The sequence below is a fragment of the Heterodontus francisci genome, chromosome 12 (assembly GCF_036365525.1).
Source record: "Heterodontus francisci isolate sHetFra1 chromosome 12, sHetFra1.hap1, whole genome shotgun sequence".
Lineage (NCBI taxonomy): Eukaryota > Metazoa > Chordata > Chondrichthyes > Heterodontiformes > Heterodontidae > Heterodontus > Heterodontus francisci.
In genome coordinates this window covers 99,688,665-99,707,483 of record NC_090382.1, presented here as the reverse complement: position 1 = coordinate 99,707,483, position 18,819 = coordinate 99,688,665, and the positions used below count along the sequence as shown (strand labels likewise).

General features: G+C 42.2%; 1 protein-coding gene across 1 annotated transcript in view; it reads left to right on the top strand.

Annotated features, from left to right (window-relative positions):
• Window positions 1-15,657, top strand: part of LOC137375717 (cationic amino acid transporter 2-like) — a 31,579-nt gene extending 15,922 nt beyond the window's left edge. Inside the window, exons 5-13 of the mRNA XM_068043101.1 lie at window positions 2,147-2,369; window positions 3,212-3,348; window positions 4,288-4,390; window positions 4,489-4,661; window positions 5,876-6,042; window positions 11,507-11,615; window positions 14,354-14,478; window positions 14,822-14,891; window positions 15,524-15,657. Coding sequence (XP_067899202.1) covers window positions 2,147-2,369; window positions 3,212-3,348; window positions 4,288-4,390; window positions 4,489-4,661; window positions 5,876-6,042; window positions 11,507-11,615; window positions 14,354-14,478; window positions 14,822-14,891; window positions 15,524-15,657 — 1,241 coding nt within the window. The remainder of the gene's footprint in view (window positions 1-2,146; window positions 2,370-3,211; window positions 3,349-4,287; window positions 4,391-4,488; window positions 4,662-5,875; window positions 6,043-11,506; window positions 11,616-14,353; window positions 14,479-14,821; window positions 14,892-15,523) is intronic.
• The last annotated feature ends 3,162 nt before the right edge of the window (window positions 15,658-18,819 follow it).

Genomic DNA, 18,819 nt, shown 5'->3' with positions numbered 1-18,819 from the left:
CACGACCTCCCCTTCACCAAACCATGCTGCCTCTCGCTAATAAGTTTGTTTGTTTCCAAATGCGAGTAAATCCTGTCCCGAAGAATCCTCTCTAATAATTTCCCTACCACTGACGTAAGGCTCACCAGCCTATAATTTCCTGGATTATCCTTGCTACCCTTCTTAAACAAAGGAACAACATTGGCTATTCTCCAGTCCTCTGGGACCTCACCTGTAGGCAATGAGGATGCAAAGATTTCTGTCAAGGCCCCAGCAATTTCTTCCCTTGCCTCCCTCAGTATTCTGGGGTAGATCCCATCAGGCCCTGGGGACTTGTCTACCTTAATGCTTTGCAAGACGCCCAACACCACCTCCTTTTTGATAACGACATGACCGAGACTATCTATACTCCCTTCCCTGGACTCATCATCCACCAAGTCCTTCTCTTTGGTGAATACTGATGCAAAGTACTCATTTAGTACCTCTCCCATTTCCTCTGGCTCCAGACATAGATTCCCTCCTCTGTCCTTGAGTTGGCCAACCTTTCCCTGGTTACCCTCTTGCTCTATATATACGTATAAAAAGCCTTGGGATTTTCCTTAATCCTGTTTGCCAATGACTTTTCATGACCCCTTTTAGCCCTCCTGACTGCTTGCTTAAGTTCCTTAAGTTGCTTAAGTAATCTAGAGGCCTGGAATAATGATCCAAGAACATGAGTTAAGATCCCACAATGGTAGCTGAGAAATTTAAATTCAGTTAATTAAATAAATCTGGAATAAAAAGCTAGTCTCAGTAATAGTGATCATGAAACTACAGGATTGTCATAAAAACCCATCTGGTTCACTAATGTCCTTTATGGAAGGAACTCTGTTGTCCTTACAGGGACTGACCTATAAGTGACCCCAGACCCACAGCAATGTGGTTGGCTCTTAATTGCCCTCTGAAATGGTCTAGCAAGCCACTCAGTTGTCTCGAGGGCAATTAGGGGTAGACAATAAATGCTGGCCTTGCCAACGATGCCCACATACTGCAAATTAATAAAAAAAAAATTGTTAAAGAGCAAATTACAGTATGTTAACAGTGTTGACAAAGGGGCCCACAAGCCTGCTATGAATTGACTTTGTTTTTTGTTTTTATTTCATTTTTATTTGTTTTTAGTCCACTTTCCTTATGTTCATCTCTGATAAATTCCTTCTGGTTCACAGCGCAGGTTACGAAACATGCTCCACCATCGATGTTTCTCTTCACTGACTGTTAGTGATACACAAGGACAACCCAGCAAATGGCCACCAGTCAGATTTTATTCTTCTCTCTGCAAGTTGATGCTTGGTCTTTAATTGGACCTCTGCTTATAGCCTCTCACATAGGGCTAGATATTACAGGACCCTCCCGCCCGAGGCGGGATCGGACGCATGGACTATCACGACAGGTGGCTGGGGTGGGAGCAGCAGGGTGGAGGGCCTGTTGCCAAGCGATCTTCCTGGGGGTGGGATAGGCCGACAATGGCCTTCCCGCACAGAGGCCAGTTGAGGCCCTTAAGTGGCCTATTAATAATTAAGGGCCTCTTCCCGTTGGCGCTGGGATCTTACCAGTGGCGGGGTGGGGGGAGGCCTCTGCCATGTGGAGAGGACGCCTTGTAAAATGAGGTCCCCTCCCTGCGAGCTTGGAGGGCGGACCCACCTCTGTGGGCAATTTGTGGCCCATGGAGTACCCCCACTGGGAACCATTTCATCCCCCAGGATCCCCCTCCCCCTGGACTGCAAGACTACCCCTCTGCCCGCCACCCCCCTCCCCCCCCCCCCTGTCGCTGAGGCCTTCTGGACTGGCCCCGGCAACCCCGCCTCACTTACCATGTGTTTGGATCCTTTCACTGTTGATGTGGCATCATTTTAAGAGTGTTATTTTTCTATGATGATCGTATTAGAAAAGAAATACAATTATCATGTTTGTCGCCCATGATAAAATCTTTGTGAGCACAGTACTGGGTGTTTGTAATCGTAGTCTGTGGATCTGCCTTTTGTTGCTTAAGCTTGGGATCACAGTGCCGCCCATTGACAGCTCCTTTATTTTTTAGGGACATATTTGTGAAGGAGAAAGGATGTTCAAAAGAACTAAAAGAGATCTCAAGCTACCTCACACTGATTCTTTTGTTTTACTGTTTCCCCAGGTGAGGAGGTGAAAAATCCTCAGAAGTCCATCCCAGTTGGGATTATAGCATCTCTGCTCATTTGCTTCTTGGCCTACTTTGGGGTTTCTGCTGCACTTACACTTATGATGCCTTACTATCTCCTTGATAATAAAAGCCCACTCCCTGGGGCCTTTGAGTATGTTGAATGGGGTGCTGCTAAATATTTCGTGGCTGTAGGCTCTCTGTGTGCACTTTCAACAAGGTATTGTATGAAGAAGATAGAATTAGCTACTCAATTCAATGCAATTGTCAGTTTCAACCAGCATTTTTTGACACAGCAAGGCTCCTGTCCTTCAAATGCATTAATAGAGCATGTTGTTTATTGCATGATATATTCAAGAAATGCATTTATTACTGTACTTTCTATATTAGACATATAAATTGTGCTAAAATACATTTAGACCAATTTGTCCTCAGTGTAAACCATTGCAAAAAGTGTGAAGCATGTAAGCAGGCAAGACAGTCCTTTCCTATAATTCCCTCAAAACTGCATTATTATCATCTTAAAATTTACTTCACCATGCTTATAAAGTGCTGACATGTATGTACTGCAGGGAGAGGGAAAAAAAACTTGTTAATTGCTTGTTAATATCATAAATGTGCTTTTTGCATAGAAGTAGTTGGTCCTTCCTTCAATGTAGACTTTAATTCAAAAAGGGTGATGCATTCTTTTAGTGAGATTTGTTGCTTACCGACACATGGAGGTGAAGTCGATTAAGAGATTATATTTCCCTCTGTGTAGAAGGTTAAAGGAAAGCTTTATTCATCAAACTGTAATTATAAAGCAAGTGAATTTACAATTTATCTTTGTGCACAAACAGGAAAATTGCAGACCATGCTCTCTGAAGCTCCTTATTCATAGAATAAGCATTGTATTCAACAGCTTCCTATGCAGTATTCTCCATTCGTCCATCAGTGTCACCCTATTCTATTGTGTGTACTTAAATACTTGACCGGCAAGAAATTCAGTGAGCGCTATTTATCCGTCTCTCATTTTGCTTTTAGTTTTGATTTTGGTTTTAATTCTGATTTCTTTCTCCACAGCCTTCTGGGCTCCATGTTCCCTTTACCCCGCATTCTGTTTGCTATGGCAAGGGATGGTTTACTGTTTGATGTTTTAGCAAGATTAAGTAAGCGTCAGACTCCAGTTTTTGCCACGACGATTGCAGGAAGTATTTCTGGTAAGAGGTTTTTTTTAAATCTTATTTGGGTGAATATTTCCAAGGACTATTGGATGAACAGATTTTCAAATGATCAAAATGTAATGTACTATTACTTGGCGTTTAATATTTTTTCAATCTATACTGTTATTTAATATTGTTAATTCTGTATATGAAAGAGAATATTTCCAATGTTGTGCTACCAGCATTGTGTAGTTGTCACATATTATAGTTGCTGGGCAAAGTCCAAGTAGAAGCTAACAGTTAACCCTGAAAAAATATGTGATTCATATTCTTCCATTGATGGCACTGATTGATTCTGATGTTTGCCTCCATAGAGATTACCAGTCCTCCAGTACCTCATCCAAGTTGTCATTATTCAAGTATGAATCGACACAGCTAGTGTTGGTAGTTTTGAGAGTGGGTGGGGGAGGCCAGCACAGAAGAGCCTAATGCTGTCTTCGTTCTGTGCATTTGCAGTTTTTAGGTAGGGACACATGATAGGAACAGGAGGTGGCGAGGCGGGGTTTGGGGGCAAAATCCTAACTATTCTAGTATTGCTTGAACTTATTTCAGTGGAAATAGGAAAACAATCTCAGAGTTCCATAAAGTAGGGATTGATAGCAGATAGGAGGAACCATTTGATGAAATAGTCACATATGGACTCTGAATGGAGTAGACTTGATGGGCTGAATGGTCTTTTCTTGTTCTAAACTTTCTTATTTTCTTAAATATTGAGGAAGTTTAAGGCAGCTCACCAGCACCTTTTCAAGGGCAATTAGAGGTGGGTAATAAATGCTGGCCTAGCCAGCAATGCCCACATTCCATGAATGAATGATAAAAAAAGAATTCAGAGAGAGAAAATTGTTCTCCAATTTCTTACATATATTCAAGGTATGTTATTTAAACCAAGTGCTAAACAGGAATTATTTTGCAATTACTATTTGCTTATCTTTTTAGCTATAATGGCATGCCTTTTTGACCTGAAGACATTGGTTGACATGATGTCCATTGGAACACTTCTGGCCTATACATTGGTGGCAATATGTGTTATTATTTTGAGGTAAGAGTTCTGTTTCTAGGTAGATGTGAGATCAATCCATATGTTGTATGGACAAAGATTTCATTTACAAATAAAAAATGTTTTGTTTATGCAATTAGGTACCAACCAGATTTTAGTAATAATGTCGATGTGGAAATGATTGAAGAGAAGCAAGGTCGACCGACTACAGAGGCCCATAAGGGAGGTTTCAGTTTTAGTTCATTGGTAATTCCTCTTCAATTCCCCACACGGCAGTCATCAAATATTGTGACATGTTGTGTAGGACTAATAGGTGAGTATTCAAAAAGCATTTGAAAGAATAAGAGCCACTAAATAATTGATTCAAAAGGCATAATGAGCAATGCAATACACAACTTGGGCAATGTTATGAGTTCTTACATATCACAGCTGCTCCTCCTGGCCCCACAAATCCGGGATGACTGTGTATGGTATTGCTCTCCTTATTTAAGGAAGGATGTAAATGCTTTGGAAGCAGTTCAGAGAACTAGACTAATACCTGGAATGGGCAGGCTGTCTTATGAGGAAATGTCGGACAGGCTAGGCTTGTATCTGCTGGAGTTTAGAACAGTAAGCGGCGACTTGATTGAAACATATAAGATTCTGAGGGGTCTTGACAGGGTGGATATGGAAAGGGTGTTTCCTCTTGCAGGGGAATCTAGAGCTGGGGGCCACTGTTTAAAAATAAAGGGTCGCCCATTTAAGACAGATGAAGACAATTTTTTTTTATCAGAGGGTTGTGAGTCTTTGGAACTCTCTTCCTCAAAAGGCGGTGGAAGCAGAGTCTTTGAATATTTTTAAGGCAGAGGTGGATAGATTCTTGATAAGCAAAGGGGTGAAAGGTTATTGGGGTAGGCAGGAATGTGGAGTTGAAGTTGCAATCATATCAGGCATGATCTTGTTGAATGGCGGAGAGTAGGCTCAAGGGGCTGCGTGGCCTACTCCTGCTCCTAATTCGTATGTTCGTATGATGACGGGATCCCAATTTGCATGTACGTATGAGGCTCTGACTTAAGTCTTTCCCACTCATGCACCAGCTACAGTGGCATCGAGGCCCTATCATCGGCTCAGGGACCTGATTAGCATTTAGGCACGAGGATCCCCCCGCCCCCCCCCCAGGTCTGCCAGACGCCTTGTCCGCCACTAACTCCAGTGCTATTAACAGCAGAGATTGAGGGGAATGGAACAGGAATTGGACCTGCTACATTTTAGCTGCTCACCCACTCCGTTTCGTGCGAAGTTCAAATGTTTAAATAAAAAGTCGTCATTTTTTTAACAGTGTTACATTAAGGGGATTAATTTCCGCTGTGCACTATTTCTAGCACACAGTTAATATGTTCACATTAAATCCCTGCATGTTCTACTTTAGTGCAATGAATGCATTCAAAATAAACACATAGAGGAAATTAAACCCTTAGTAACTTATTACTAAATCATTATGTATCATAATGAGGGCCTTACTTTGACTTTTATTTCTCTCCTGTTCAGTCATCTTAATTTGCATTCTATGTGGAATGACCACATATGGGCTGGAATCTATCGTAGCAGCAGAGACAGGGAGCCTTGGTTGCTTGGTGCCTGTCCTGCTGATGTCAACAGTCACAGTGTTTGTTATCTGGAGGCAGCCTCAAAATCAGATGAAAGCATCATTTATGGTAAGATGATGGTGGGGATAAATAAAACTACCAACATCAGGTCAGCTTGATTAAACATTGCAATTATGCAGTAAATTAGGTTTGGATTGCCTAACCAGTTTTATTTGTAATAGATGTCTTGAAAAAAATTACTTTTTGAAAAATCGTGACATTTCAAACAGATATGGCTTTACGGGTAATACTATCTGTTTGGACTTATATAGTGTCTTACCACTATCACATTGTTACCTCTGGTGTCCCTCAAGAATCTATCCTTGGCCTCCTCCTATTTCTCATCTGCTAACTACCCCTCCCCAGCATTATCCCCCCCAAAAATTGGGTTCCACAACTGTGCTGATGACACTCAGCTCTACCTTACAACCACCTCTCGCAATCCCTGCACTGCCCCTGATTTGTCACATTGCTTGTTCGACATTCAGTATTGGATGAGTAGAAATTTTGAATTAAATATTGGCGAGACTTGACAGAAACTCCGTTCCCTGTCCACCAACTGCATCCCTCTCCTTGTCCACTGTGTGAGGCTGAGCCTGATTGTTTGCAATCTTCACAGAATCACAGAATTATTACAGCACAGAAGGAGGCCATTTGGCCTGTCATGTCTGCACCAGCTCTTTGAATGAGCCATTCACCTAGTGCCATCCTCCCACCTTCTCCCCGTAGCCCTGCACATTCTTCCTTTTCGGATAACAGTCTAATTCCCTTTTAAATGCCTCTCAAGCACTCCCAAGCAGTGCATTCCAGACCTTAACCACTCTCTGCCAGAAAATGCTATTCCTCATGTTTCTTTTGCCAATTACTTTAAATCTGTGCTCTCTCGTTCTCGATTCTTTCATGAGTAGGAACAGTTTCTCTCTATCTACTCTGCCCATACCCCTCATGATTTTGAATGCCTCTATCAAATCACCTCTCAGCCTTCTCTTCTCTAAGGAAAACAGTCCCAACCTCTCCAATATATCTTCATAACTGAAGCTCCTCATCCCTGGAACCATTCTTGTGTATCTTTCCAGCACTCTCTCCAATGTTTTCACATCTTGGCATCCTATTTGCCCTGACCCGAGCTTCCAACACTATATCCTCTCTATCACCAAACTGCCTAATTCCACTTCTGTAATAACATCCAAATCTGCCCTACCCGAGCTCATCTGCTACTGAAACATTCATCTATGCCTTTATTGTCTCTAGACTCGAATACTCCTGCGCTTTCCTAGTCGCCCTCCCACTTTGCACCCTCAGTGGAATTGAGCTCATCCAAAACTCTGCTGCTCTTATTCCAATTTGAAGCAAGTTCCACTCACCCATTACCCCTGTACTTGCTGACCTACATTGGCTCCCCTTCTGGCAATGGCTCAATTTTTAAATTCTCATCTTTGTTTTCAAACATTTAAAGAATTAATTCAAAATTTGCAATGATTGTACATTCCCTTAAGGAATAAAAACCCACAGGAAAAGTGGTTCAACAGTGACTAACAAAGGAAGTTAAAGATAGTATTAGATTAACAGAAGATGCTTATAATGTTACCAAAAAGAATAGTAAGCCTGAGGATTGGGAAGATTTTAAAATTTGGCAAAGCATGACTAAGTAACTGATAGAGAAGGAGAAAATAGGAAATGAGAGTAAACTGGCTGGAGACACAAAAACATTGTAAAAGCTTTTATAGGAATGTATAAAGCAAGAGTAAACATGGGACCCTTAGAGGCAGAGACAGGAAAAATTATAATGGGGCTTAAGGAAATGGCAGAGGCATTAAACAAATACTTTGCATCTGTTTTCACAATAAAAGACACAATAAACATTCCGGAAATAAAGGGGAATCAAGAGTCTAGTGAAAATGAGGGGCTTCAGGATATTAGTATTAGTAAAGAAATGGTACTGGAGAAATTATTAGGACTAAAAGTCGACAAATCCCCTGGAATGATGGCCTCCATGCGAGAGTTTGAAAAGAGGTGGCTATAGAGATAGTGGATGCATGTGTTTTGATCTTCCAGTATTCTCTAGAATTGTCTCTGTGGATTGGTTAGTAGCAAATGTATCCCCGCTGCTCAAGAAAAGAGGGAGAGAGAAAACAGGGATCTATAGGCCAGTTAGCCTGACATCAGTATTGGTGAAAGTGCGAGAATTTATTATTAGGGACTTGATAATAGGGCACTCAAAAATTAATAATATGACTGGGCAGATTCAAGATGGATTTATGAAAGGTAAAATTGTGTTTTTTGAGGATGTAGCTAATAGGGTGGATGTAGTGCATTTGGATTTTCAAAAAGCATTCAATAAGGTTATACAAAATTAGGGTCCATAAGATGGGGTAATATATTGGCATGGATTGAGGATTGTTTTACAGAACATAAGACAGAGCAGGAACAAAGAGGTCATTTTGGGGTTAGCAAGCTGTGACTGGTGGGTACCATAAGGACCTCAGCGAGTTACAATCTATATCAATGATTTAAATGAGGGGAACAAGTGTGATTCTTCCAAGTTTGCTGACAATATAAATTTAGGTGGGAAAGTAAGCTGTGAGCAGGACATGAAGAGACCTCAAAAGGATTTGTGCAGGTTAATTGAGTGGGCAAGAACATGGCAGATGGAATATAATGTGGAGAAAGGTGGAGAAATGTGAAGTTATCCACTTTGGAAAAATATAAAACCAGAATATTTTATGACTGGTGAGAGATTGGGTAATGTTAGTATTCTGAGGGATCTGAGTGTCCTTGTACACAAATCACAGAAAGTTAATATGCAGGTAATTAGTTAGGATAGCAAATGATTTGTTAGTCTTTATTACAAAGAGACTACAATATAAGAGTAAAGAAGCCTTGCTGCAATTGTATAGGGTCTTGGTGAGACCACACATGAAGTACTGTGTACAGTTTTGATCTCCTTGCCTAAGGAAAGGTATACTTGCCTTGGAAGGAGTGCAACAAAGGTTGATTGATTCCTGTGATGAGGCAATTGTCCTATGAGGAAAAATTGAGTAGACTAGGCCTATATCCCTGGAGTTTAGAAGGATGAGAAGTGATCTAGGAACATAGGAGCAGGAGTAGGCCATTCAGCCCATCGAGCCTGCTCCACCATTCAATACGATCTTGGCTGATCATCCACTTCAATGTCTTTTTCCCACACTATTCCCTTATCCCTTTATGTCATTGGTATTTAGAAACCTGGCAATCTCTACTTTAAACATACTCAATGACTGAGCTTCCACAGCCCTCTGGGGTAGAAAATTCCAAAGATTCACAACTCTTTGAATAAAGAAATTTCTCTGAATCTCTGTCCTAACTGGCATTCCCCTTATTTTGAAATTGTGTCCCCTGGTTCTAGATTCCCCAACCAAGGGAAACATCTTAATTGCATCTACCCTGTCTATCCTTTTAAGTATTTTGTAGGTTTCAATGAGATCACCTCTCATTCTTCGAACCTCTAGAGACTTCAGGCCCAGTTTCCCCAATCTCTCTTCATAGGACAGTCCACCATCCTGGTAACAAGCCTGGTGAACCTCCATTACACTCCATCTATGGCAATAATATCCATCCTAAGGCAAGGGGACCAAAACTGCACACAATACTCCAGGTGCGGTCTCACCAAGGTTCTATACAATTGAAGCAAGATTTCACTACTCCTGTACTTAAATACTCTTGTGATAAATGCTAACATACCTTCTTATCCTTCTTAATTGCTTGTTGCACCTGCATGTTAGCTTTCAGTGACTTATTGATGAGGACACCCAGGTCCCTTTGTACATCTACACTTTCTAATCTCTTACCATTTAAGAAATACTCTGCACATCTATTCCTCCTAACAAAATGGATAACCTCACATCTTTCCACATTATATTCCATCTGCCACATTCTTGACCACTCAGTAAGTCTGTCCAAATCCCCTTGAAGCTTCTTTGCATTTTCCTCACAACACACATTCCCACCTAGTTTTGTGTCATCCGCGAACTTGGAAATACTACATTTGGTCCCCACATCCAAATCATTGATATATATTGTGAACAGCTGGGGCCCAGGTATTGATCCTTGCTGTAACTCCCTAGTCACAGCCTGCCAACGTGAGAATGACCTGTTTATTCCTACTTTCTGTTTTCTGTCTGTTAACCAATCCTTAATCCATGCCAGTATATTACCTCCTATCCCATGTGCTTTAATTTTGCTAACCAACCTCCTGTGGGGGTCTTTATCAAAAGACTTCTGAAAATCCAAGTATACCATGTCCACTGACTCCTCTTTATCAATTCTGTTAGTAACATTCTCAAAAAACTGCAACAGATTCGTCAAACATGATTTCTCATTCATAAATCCATGTTGACTATGTCCAATCAGATCATTATTATCCAAGTGTCCATTTATCACATCCGTGACATTTCCTATGGCTGAGAAGTCGACAACTAGAGGTCACAGTCTCAGGGATTGGCCATTTAGGGCTGAGATGAGGAGATATTTCTTCACTCAAAGGGTTGCGAAGCTTTGGAATTCTCTACCCAAAGAGAGCTATGGATGCTCAGAGATCGAGTATATTCAAGTCAGAGATCAATAGACCTTTAGACACTAAGGGAATCAAGGGTTATGGCTATAATGTGATAAGGTATAGTTGAAGTAGATCAGCCATGATGGTTTAAATGGTGGAGCAGACTTGAAGGGCTGAATGGCCTACTCCTGCTCTTATTTTTTTATGTTCTTATGTTAAATCCCTCCCTGGCTTCACCTCTCCCTACCTCTGTAACCTCCTCCAGCCCTACAACCCTCTTAGATCTCTGCACTCCTCCAATACTAGCCTCCATTGATGGCTGAGCCTTGAACTACCTAGGACCGAAGCTCTGGCATTCTCTCCTTAAAGCTCTCCATCTCTCTAATTCTCTCTCTTCCTTTAAGACACTCCTTAAAATTTACCTCTTTGACCAAGCTTTTGGTGACCTCTCCTAATATTGCCTATGTAGCTCGGGGTCTAATTTTGTTTGATAACGATTTTGTGAAGTGCTTTGGGACATTGTGCTACATTAAAGGCGCTATGTAATTGCAAGTTATTCTTGTTGAGTGATTTGATAGCAACCTATGAGTTGTATTTAATTAGATACCATGGTTTGAAGTTATGACAGAGATAATGGGACATTATGACAGGTTGCGCTGGTTTATGCTGCTGCTATTTTCTGCTATTTAATATTATTTAAAATGATACTGACTACAGAGGTCCTGGTACTAAGACATTTATTTGGAAACTAGCTGAATAACTGAGGAATGCTCTAAACTTCATTCAGGTATCTATGATTTTCGTTTAAATGCTCATTCACTAATGACATTCACTAATAATACAAGTTTATATTTATTATAGACTTTCAGTAGAATTTTGATACCTTGACCATGATTTAAAACATAACAAAGAAAAATTGTACTGTTAGAAGAATTATACTTCACTGCTATCAAGTCTATTTCATCAATCCTGATTTGTATATTTTTTCTGTATTTAAAGGTGCCCTGCCTACCATTCCTGCCATTAGTCAGTATTTTGGTAAACATTTACCTGATGCTACAGTTGAGTGTAGACACCTGGATTCGACTCTCTGTTTGGATGGCAATTGGTAAGATTCTTCATCACAGTTTAAATAGTCAATATTGCAATTCAGTGAACCTGCATAATCTTGACGCGTACAATAGGGACCAGCAAGTTCCTTTTGAATGATTTTGAATTGATCTGCTTGGCCAAGGCTAATTTCCCCGAACAAGTGTAGAAAACAACACTAGGCTGTTCAAAGCTGGATGCAGCAACACCTTCTTCAGTAAAAATTATGTTAACTCGCCCCACATCCGGATTCTTTCAGAAATAAACTTTGTAATGAAGGAAGATCAGATTAAATCTCGGGGAGGATGGAGTGGAACCGCGATTCAGACGGTTAAAGAATCGCAAGTTAATAGTGATTGTCGCCCTAATTTGCTATATCACACAAATTTTTAAAGGTATTCATACTTTCACCTGCTTTTCTTTGGACATTTCTACACCATACATAGTCATTGACTAGGACACCGTGGAGGTTGGGAGAAACTCCCCTGCTTTTCAGAATAGTGCCAGCGGCTCTTTTATATTCACCTGAGAGAACAAGCAGGGCCTCAGGTTAGCATCGCATCCAAAGTGTCAGCTTGGATTAGGGGCACAAGTCTCTGGAGTGGTGCTTGAACCCACAACCTCAGCGGCAAGAGTGCCACTACTGCACTATAGATGGTCAGTACTACCACATAAATACCTTTACTTCATACACTTGAGCTCAGAGAGTTGGTGGGCAGGAAAATAGTTCCTTTAATGCTGCTCTGTAATTGGCAGTGAAGAGGTGAAAGGAAAATACTGCAAATGCTGGAAATCTGAAATAAAAACAGAATGTGCTGGAAATACTCAGCAGGTCTGGCAGCATCTGCGGAGAGAGAAGCAGTTAATGTTTCAGGTCTGTGAATTTTCATCAGAACTAATTCCCTGCCCTGCTTACACTCTGAACTCTCTGCCTTTTGCTGCCTACATTGTCCCAACAGAGTTCAACACAAACTTGTGAATTAGCACCTTCTTCTTTGATTAGCAGCTGCGGACCCTCTATTGCAGCACGGGACTTGCAGGGCTATTTGAGGCCTGACGCCAACCTGCCTTCTTCCTGGAAAATTGGAGCCTTTGTCAATTTTACCTGGTTCTATTTTTATCTGCACCCACTGCCACAGCTACTTAGATAAAGAAAAAACTTGCAATTATATAATACCTTTCACAATCTCAGAACATCGCGTAGCACTTTATGACGAATGAAGTACTTTTGAAGTGTAGTGACTCTTGTCATGTAGGAAACAGGACAGCAGAATTATGCACATCTTGCTGCACAAACTGCTATGTGAAAAGTGAGCAGATAGTCTGTTTTTAGTGATATAAAAACAGAAAATGCTGGAAATACTCAGCAGGTCTGGCAACATTTGTGGAGAGAGAAACACAGTTAATTCTTCAGGTCAATACTCTTTTTTTTTAGAGATACAGCACTGAAACAGGCCCTTCGGCCCACCGAGTCTGTGCCGACCATCAACCACCCATTTATACTAATCCTACACTAATTCCATATTCCTACCACATCCCCACCTGTCCCTATATGTCCCTACCACCTACCTATACTAGGGGCAATTTATAATGGCCAATTTACCTATCAACCTGCAAGTCTTTGGCTGTGGGAGGAAACTGGAGCACCTGACGGAAACCCACATGGTCACAGGGAGAACTTGCAAACTCCTCACAGGCAGTACCCAGAATTGAACCTGGGTCGCTGGAGCTGTGAGGCTGTGGTGCTAACCACTGCGCCACTGTGATGTTAATTAAAGAATAATCATTGACTGGGACACTGTTGGGGGCGATGGGTGCGGGGTGGCTGAGTGGGAGAAACTCCCCTGCTTTTCGGAATAGTGCCAGGGCTCTTTTATATCCACCTGAGAGAACAGGCATTGTCTCAGTTTAGCATCTTATCCAAAGTGTCAGTTTGGAGTGGGGCTTGAACCCACAGTCTCTGTGGCAAGAGTACTACTAATGAGCTACAGATGGTCACTGCTACCACATAAATATCTTTACTGCATACACTCTGACCATTTATACCTGGAATTTGTTTTCCAAAAATGTACTTTATTCATAAAATTTGTGAAAGTACGTTACAAAGCAGTTCAAATTTGACATTACACAAAGTGCAATAAAGATCAGTTTCTTTCAATATAGTACATGAGGTGCCTCACCACACTTGCCATTACAGGTTATTTTTGCAATGTGAAGTTACATTTCATGTCGAACATTCTCTGGTGCATATAGGAGTTTTACACAGTTTCCAGCCCCTCAGTATACTATGGTAGGAGGGCCTTACACAGTGGCCTTTCCCCAGTGACCCTTTGCAGTGGTTGCCACAAGCTTCAGTGCATCCCTCAACATGTAGTCCTGGACCTTGGAATGTGCCAGTCTACAACACTTGGTCATCAACAGTTCTTTGCAATAGAAGACCAGCAAGTTTTGAGCAGACCAAAGAGCGTCTTTCACTGAGTTGATGGTCCTCCATCATTTATACCTTAAATTGTAGTGCCTCAATTTGCATGTTACACATAGCCACCTGCCAGCCCATCTCAGGACCTTCCTAAGATGGTGACTGCTGCAGCGGCAGTGTAATCGAGGCTGTGAGTGACGGCTGCTCCCGTTTACATTGGGAGGAGAGAGTTGAAATCAGCTCCTTAGTTACTGACAGATTGAGAAACTTGTTTTGCCACTTTATTGTACATCACTTTATTAATATTGAAATGTAAAATTTTTCACATCATTTGACAGGTTTGCTGATATATTTTTGCTATGGCATTCAGCACAGCGTGGAAGGTCAGCGCCATCAAAAGTGTTCTGTTCCACGTCCATTTGAAAATGAAAAGCCAGCTGAGGAAGAGAGTAAGGATGAAGCGGTTTAAGGGAACCAATGACGTAACAAGGACAAGTCAGTGATGACTACTTCTCAACAAACTGGATGTGGAAATAACACAGTTCTTCTACAACAACAACAAATTTCATTTATATAGCATCTTTGATGTAGTTAAACATCCCAAGGCTCTTCACAGGAGTGCTAACAAACAAAATTTGATTAAATATTAAATGTCACGATTACACACGCCATATGGATATTAGGATAGTGTGGGGAAAAGGCATTGAAATGGATGATCAGCCATGATCGTATTCAATGGCAGAGCAGGCTCGATGGGCTGAATGGCCTACTCCAGCTCCTATGTTCATATGTTCCTCTGTTCCTAGATCTACTGTGCTAAAACAACTCTGCTCAACTACAGCACTGAACACCTGAGGTATCAAAGAGCACGACTGAGTAAGAAGGCTTACCATTTTGATTTATTTTGTTTGAACTGCAAGTTTTGCTTTCTATAATTCAAAAAGCCATTCTGTGGGCAAAGAACCCTCAACATTTTGTATGGAATATAAATTCTGAAAGAAGTGTGACTCAAGCAGCTTTCCCTTGAAAATAGAAAGACTTACATTTATATTGCATCTTTCACAAACTCAGAACTGGTCACTGTTGTACTGTAGGAAATGCAGCAACTAATTTCCAGGCTCCCACAAACAACAATGTGACGATGAGCAGATAATCTATTGTAGTGGTCTTGGCTGAAGGATAAATATTGGCAAGAACACCCCTGCTCTTCTTTGAAATAGTGCCATGAGATCCCTTATGTCCACCTGAGAGAACCTGGTTTAAGGTCTCTTCCAAAACACAGCATCTCAAAAGAGCAGCACTCCCTCAGTACTGCGTTGGAGTATCAGCCTAGATTTTGTCCTCAAGTTTCTAGACTGGGTCTTAAACTTACAACCGTCTAGCTCAGAAATATGAGCACTACCAACTGGTCAACAACTGACATAACCTTAAGTGGCATGCTGCTGCATAATGATGTTGTGCATTTACGCGAAGCTCAGCAAACATTTCTTTGGGTTTGTTGACTTCAGGTTTGACTGGTGCCACAAAAGGTGGATTCGTACTCCTTCCCACAATTCTTCATGTAGTTTGTTCAGTCTCAATTGATACGCGCAGGCGAACTACCAAGAACCAATACAACATTTCAGGACTCTCCAGTACATGACAATGGCAGAGGTCATTTGATCTGCCATTTTAATCAGGAAGTTCCAGATAATGCAACATGGCACATAGTATAACGAAGACTGAGATACTAACTTACAAAATTCAAAGATTAAAATGAGAAAGAATAATAGCTTCTTGTATTTATTTATCCAGTGTATTAATAATCTGAGTAGATTGACCATTCAGATAATAATGTTAAAAACAGTAGATATTTTCCCTAAGATTTGATATTGTGCCTTGTACAAAAAGTAATAATGTTATATACTTGTTAGTTTACTGAAGGTGCTGACAGAATCATAAACAAGATGTATGTTTATATCTATTGAAAACAGAGTCACTGGTCTCTGCACCTCCTGAATGGGCTTTGATTTTCCTCTTTCAAAGAACAAAGAACAGTACAGCACAGGAACAGGCCATTCGGCCCTCCAAGCCTGCGCCGATCTTGATGCCTGCCTAAACTAACACCTTAAACACTTCCAGGGCCCATATCCCTCTATTCCCTTCCTATTCATATATTTGTCAAGATGTCTCTTAAACGTCGCTATCGTATCTGCTTCCACCACCTCCCCTGGCAGCATGTTCCAGGCACTCACCACCCTCTGTGCAAGAAATTGCCTCGCACATCCCCTCTAAACTTTGCCCCTCGCACCTTAAACCTATGTCCCCTAGTAACTGACTCTTCCACCCTGGGAAAAAGCTTCAGACTATCCACTCTGTCCATGCTGCTCATAACTTTGTAAACCTCTATCATGTCGCCCCTCCACCTCCGTCGTTCCAGTGAAAACAATCCGAGTTTTTCCAACCTCTCCTCATAGCTAATGCCCTCCAGACCAGGCAACATCCTGGTAAACCTCCTCTGTACCCTCTCCAAAGCCTCCACGTCCTTCTGGTAGTGTGGTGACCAGAATTGCACGCAATATTCTAAGTGTGGCCTAACTAAGGTTCTGTACAGCTGCAACATGACTTGCCAATTTTTATACTCTATGCCCCGACCGATGAAGGCAAGCATGCCGTATGCCTTCTTGACTACCTTATCCACCTGCGTTGCCACTTTCAGTGACCTGTGGACCTGTACGCCCAGATCTCTCTGCCTGTCAATACTCCTAAGGGTTCTGCCATTTACTGCATACCTCCCACCTGCATTCTTTTTCTTTTTCTTTTGGCCTCCTTATCTCGAGAGACAATGGGTAAGCGCCTGGAGGCGGTTAGTTGTGTGTGGAGCAGCGCCTGGACTGGCTATAAAGGCCAATTCTAGAGTGATAGGCTCTTCCACAGGTGCTGCAGAAAAATGTGTTTGTCGGGGCTGTGACACAGTTGGCTCTCCCCTTGCGCTTTTGTCTTTTTTCCTGCCAACTGCTAAGTCTCTTCGACTCGCCAGACTTTAGCCCCGCCTTTATGGCTGCCCGCCAGCTCTGGCGAACGCTGGCAACTGACCCCCACAACTTGTGATCAATGTTACAGGACATCATGTCGCGTTTGCAGACGTCTTTGAAGCGGAGACATGAACGGCCGTTGGGTCTGATACCTCCCACCTGCATTAGACCTTCCAAAATGCATTACCTCACATTTGTCCGGATTAAACTCCATCTGCCATTTCTCCGCCCAAGTCTCCAACCGATCTATATCCTGCTGTATCCTCTGACAATCCTCATCATTATCCGCAACTCCACCAACCTTTGTGTCGTCCGCAAACTTACTAATCAGACCAGCTACATTTTCCTCCAAATCATTTATATATACTACAAACAGCAAAGGTCCCAGCACTGATCCCTGCGGAACACCACTAGTCACATCCCTCCATTCAGAAAAACACCCATCCACTGATACCCTCTGCCTTCTATGACCGAGCCAGTTCTGTATCCATCTTGCCGGCTCACCTCTGATCCCGTGTGACTTCACCTTTTGTACCAGTCTGCCATGCGGGACCTTGTCAAAGGCTTTACTAAAGTCCATATAGATAACATCCACTGCCCTTCCTTCATCAATCATCTTCGTCACTTCCTCAAAAAACTCCATCAAATTAGTAAGACACGACCTTCCCTTCACAAAACCATGCTGTCTCTCGCTAATAAGTTCATTAATTGATTGAGTGGTGCTTTGTTTCTGTCACTGGTGACATTTCTGAAACAAGATATTTATGTGGTGGATATTTGGGTGGTGTGCTCAGATGGACACTTCCTTTGACCTCTGGGTCTTAGTTTAGTTTAGTTTAGAGATACGGCACTGAAACAGGCCCTTCGGCCCACCGAGTCTGTGCCGACCATCAACCACCCATTTATACTAATCCTACACTAATCCCACATTCCTACCACATCCCCACCTGTCCCTATATTTCCCTACCACCTACCTATACTAGGGGCAATTTATAATGGCCAATTAACCTATCAACCTGCAAGTCTTTGGCATGTGGGAGGAAACCGGAGCACCCGGAGGAAACCCACGCAGACACAGGGAGAACTTGCAAACTCCACACAGGCAGTACCCAGAATTGAACCCGGGTCGCTGGAGCTGTGAGGCTGCGGGTGCTAACCACTGCGCCACTGTGCCGCCCTGTCCTGTCTTTAAATCCAGCCCAGTCTTTGAAGCCACCAAGAAGAACATAGAACATAGAACAGTACAGCACAGTACAGGCCCTTCGGCCCACGATGTTGTGCCGAACCTTTAACCTACTCTAAGATCAAACTAACTACCTACCCTTCATTCTACTATCATCCATGTACCTATCCAAGAGTCGATTAAATGTCCCTAATGTATCTGCTTCTGCTACCACCGCTGGCAGCGCATTCCATGCACCCACCACTCTCAGTGTAAAGAACCTACCTCTGACATCTCCCCGAAATTTTCCTCCAATCACCTTAAAATTATGCCCCCTGGTGATAGCCCTTTCCACCCTGGGAAAAAGTCCCTGGCTATCCACTCTATCTATGCCTCTCATCATCTTGTACCCCTCAGTCAAGTCACCTCTCATCCTTCTTCGCTCCAATGAGAAAAGCCCTAGCTCCCTCAATCTTTCTTCGTAAGACAGGCCCTCCAGTCCAGGCAGCATCCTGGTAAATCTCCTCTGCACCCTCTCTAAAGCTTCCACATCCTTCCTATAATGAGGCGACCAGAACTGAACACAATATTCCAAGTGTGGTCGAACCAGGGCCTTATAGAGCTGCAG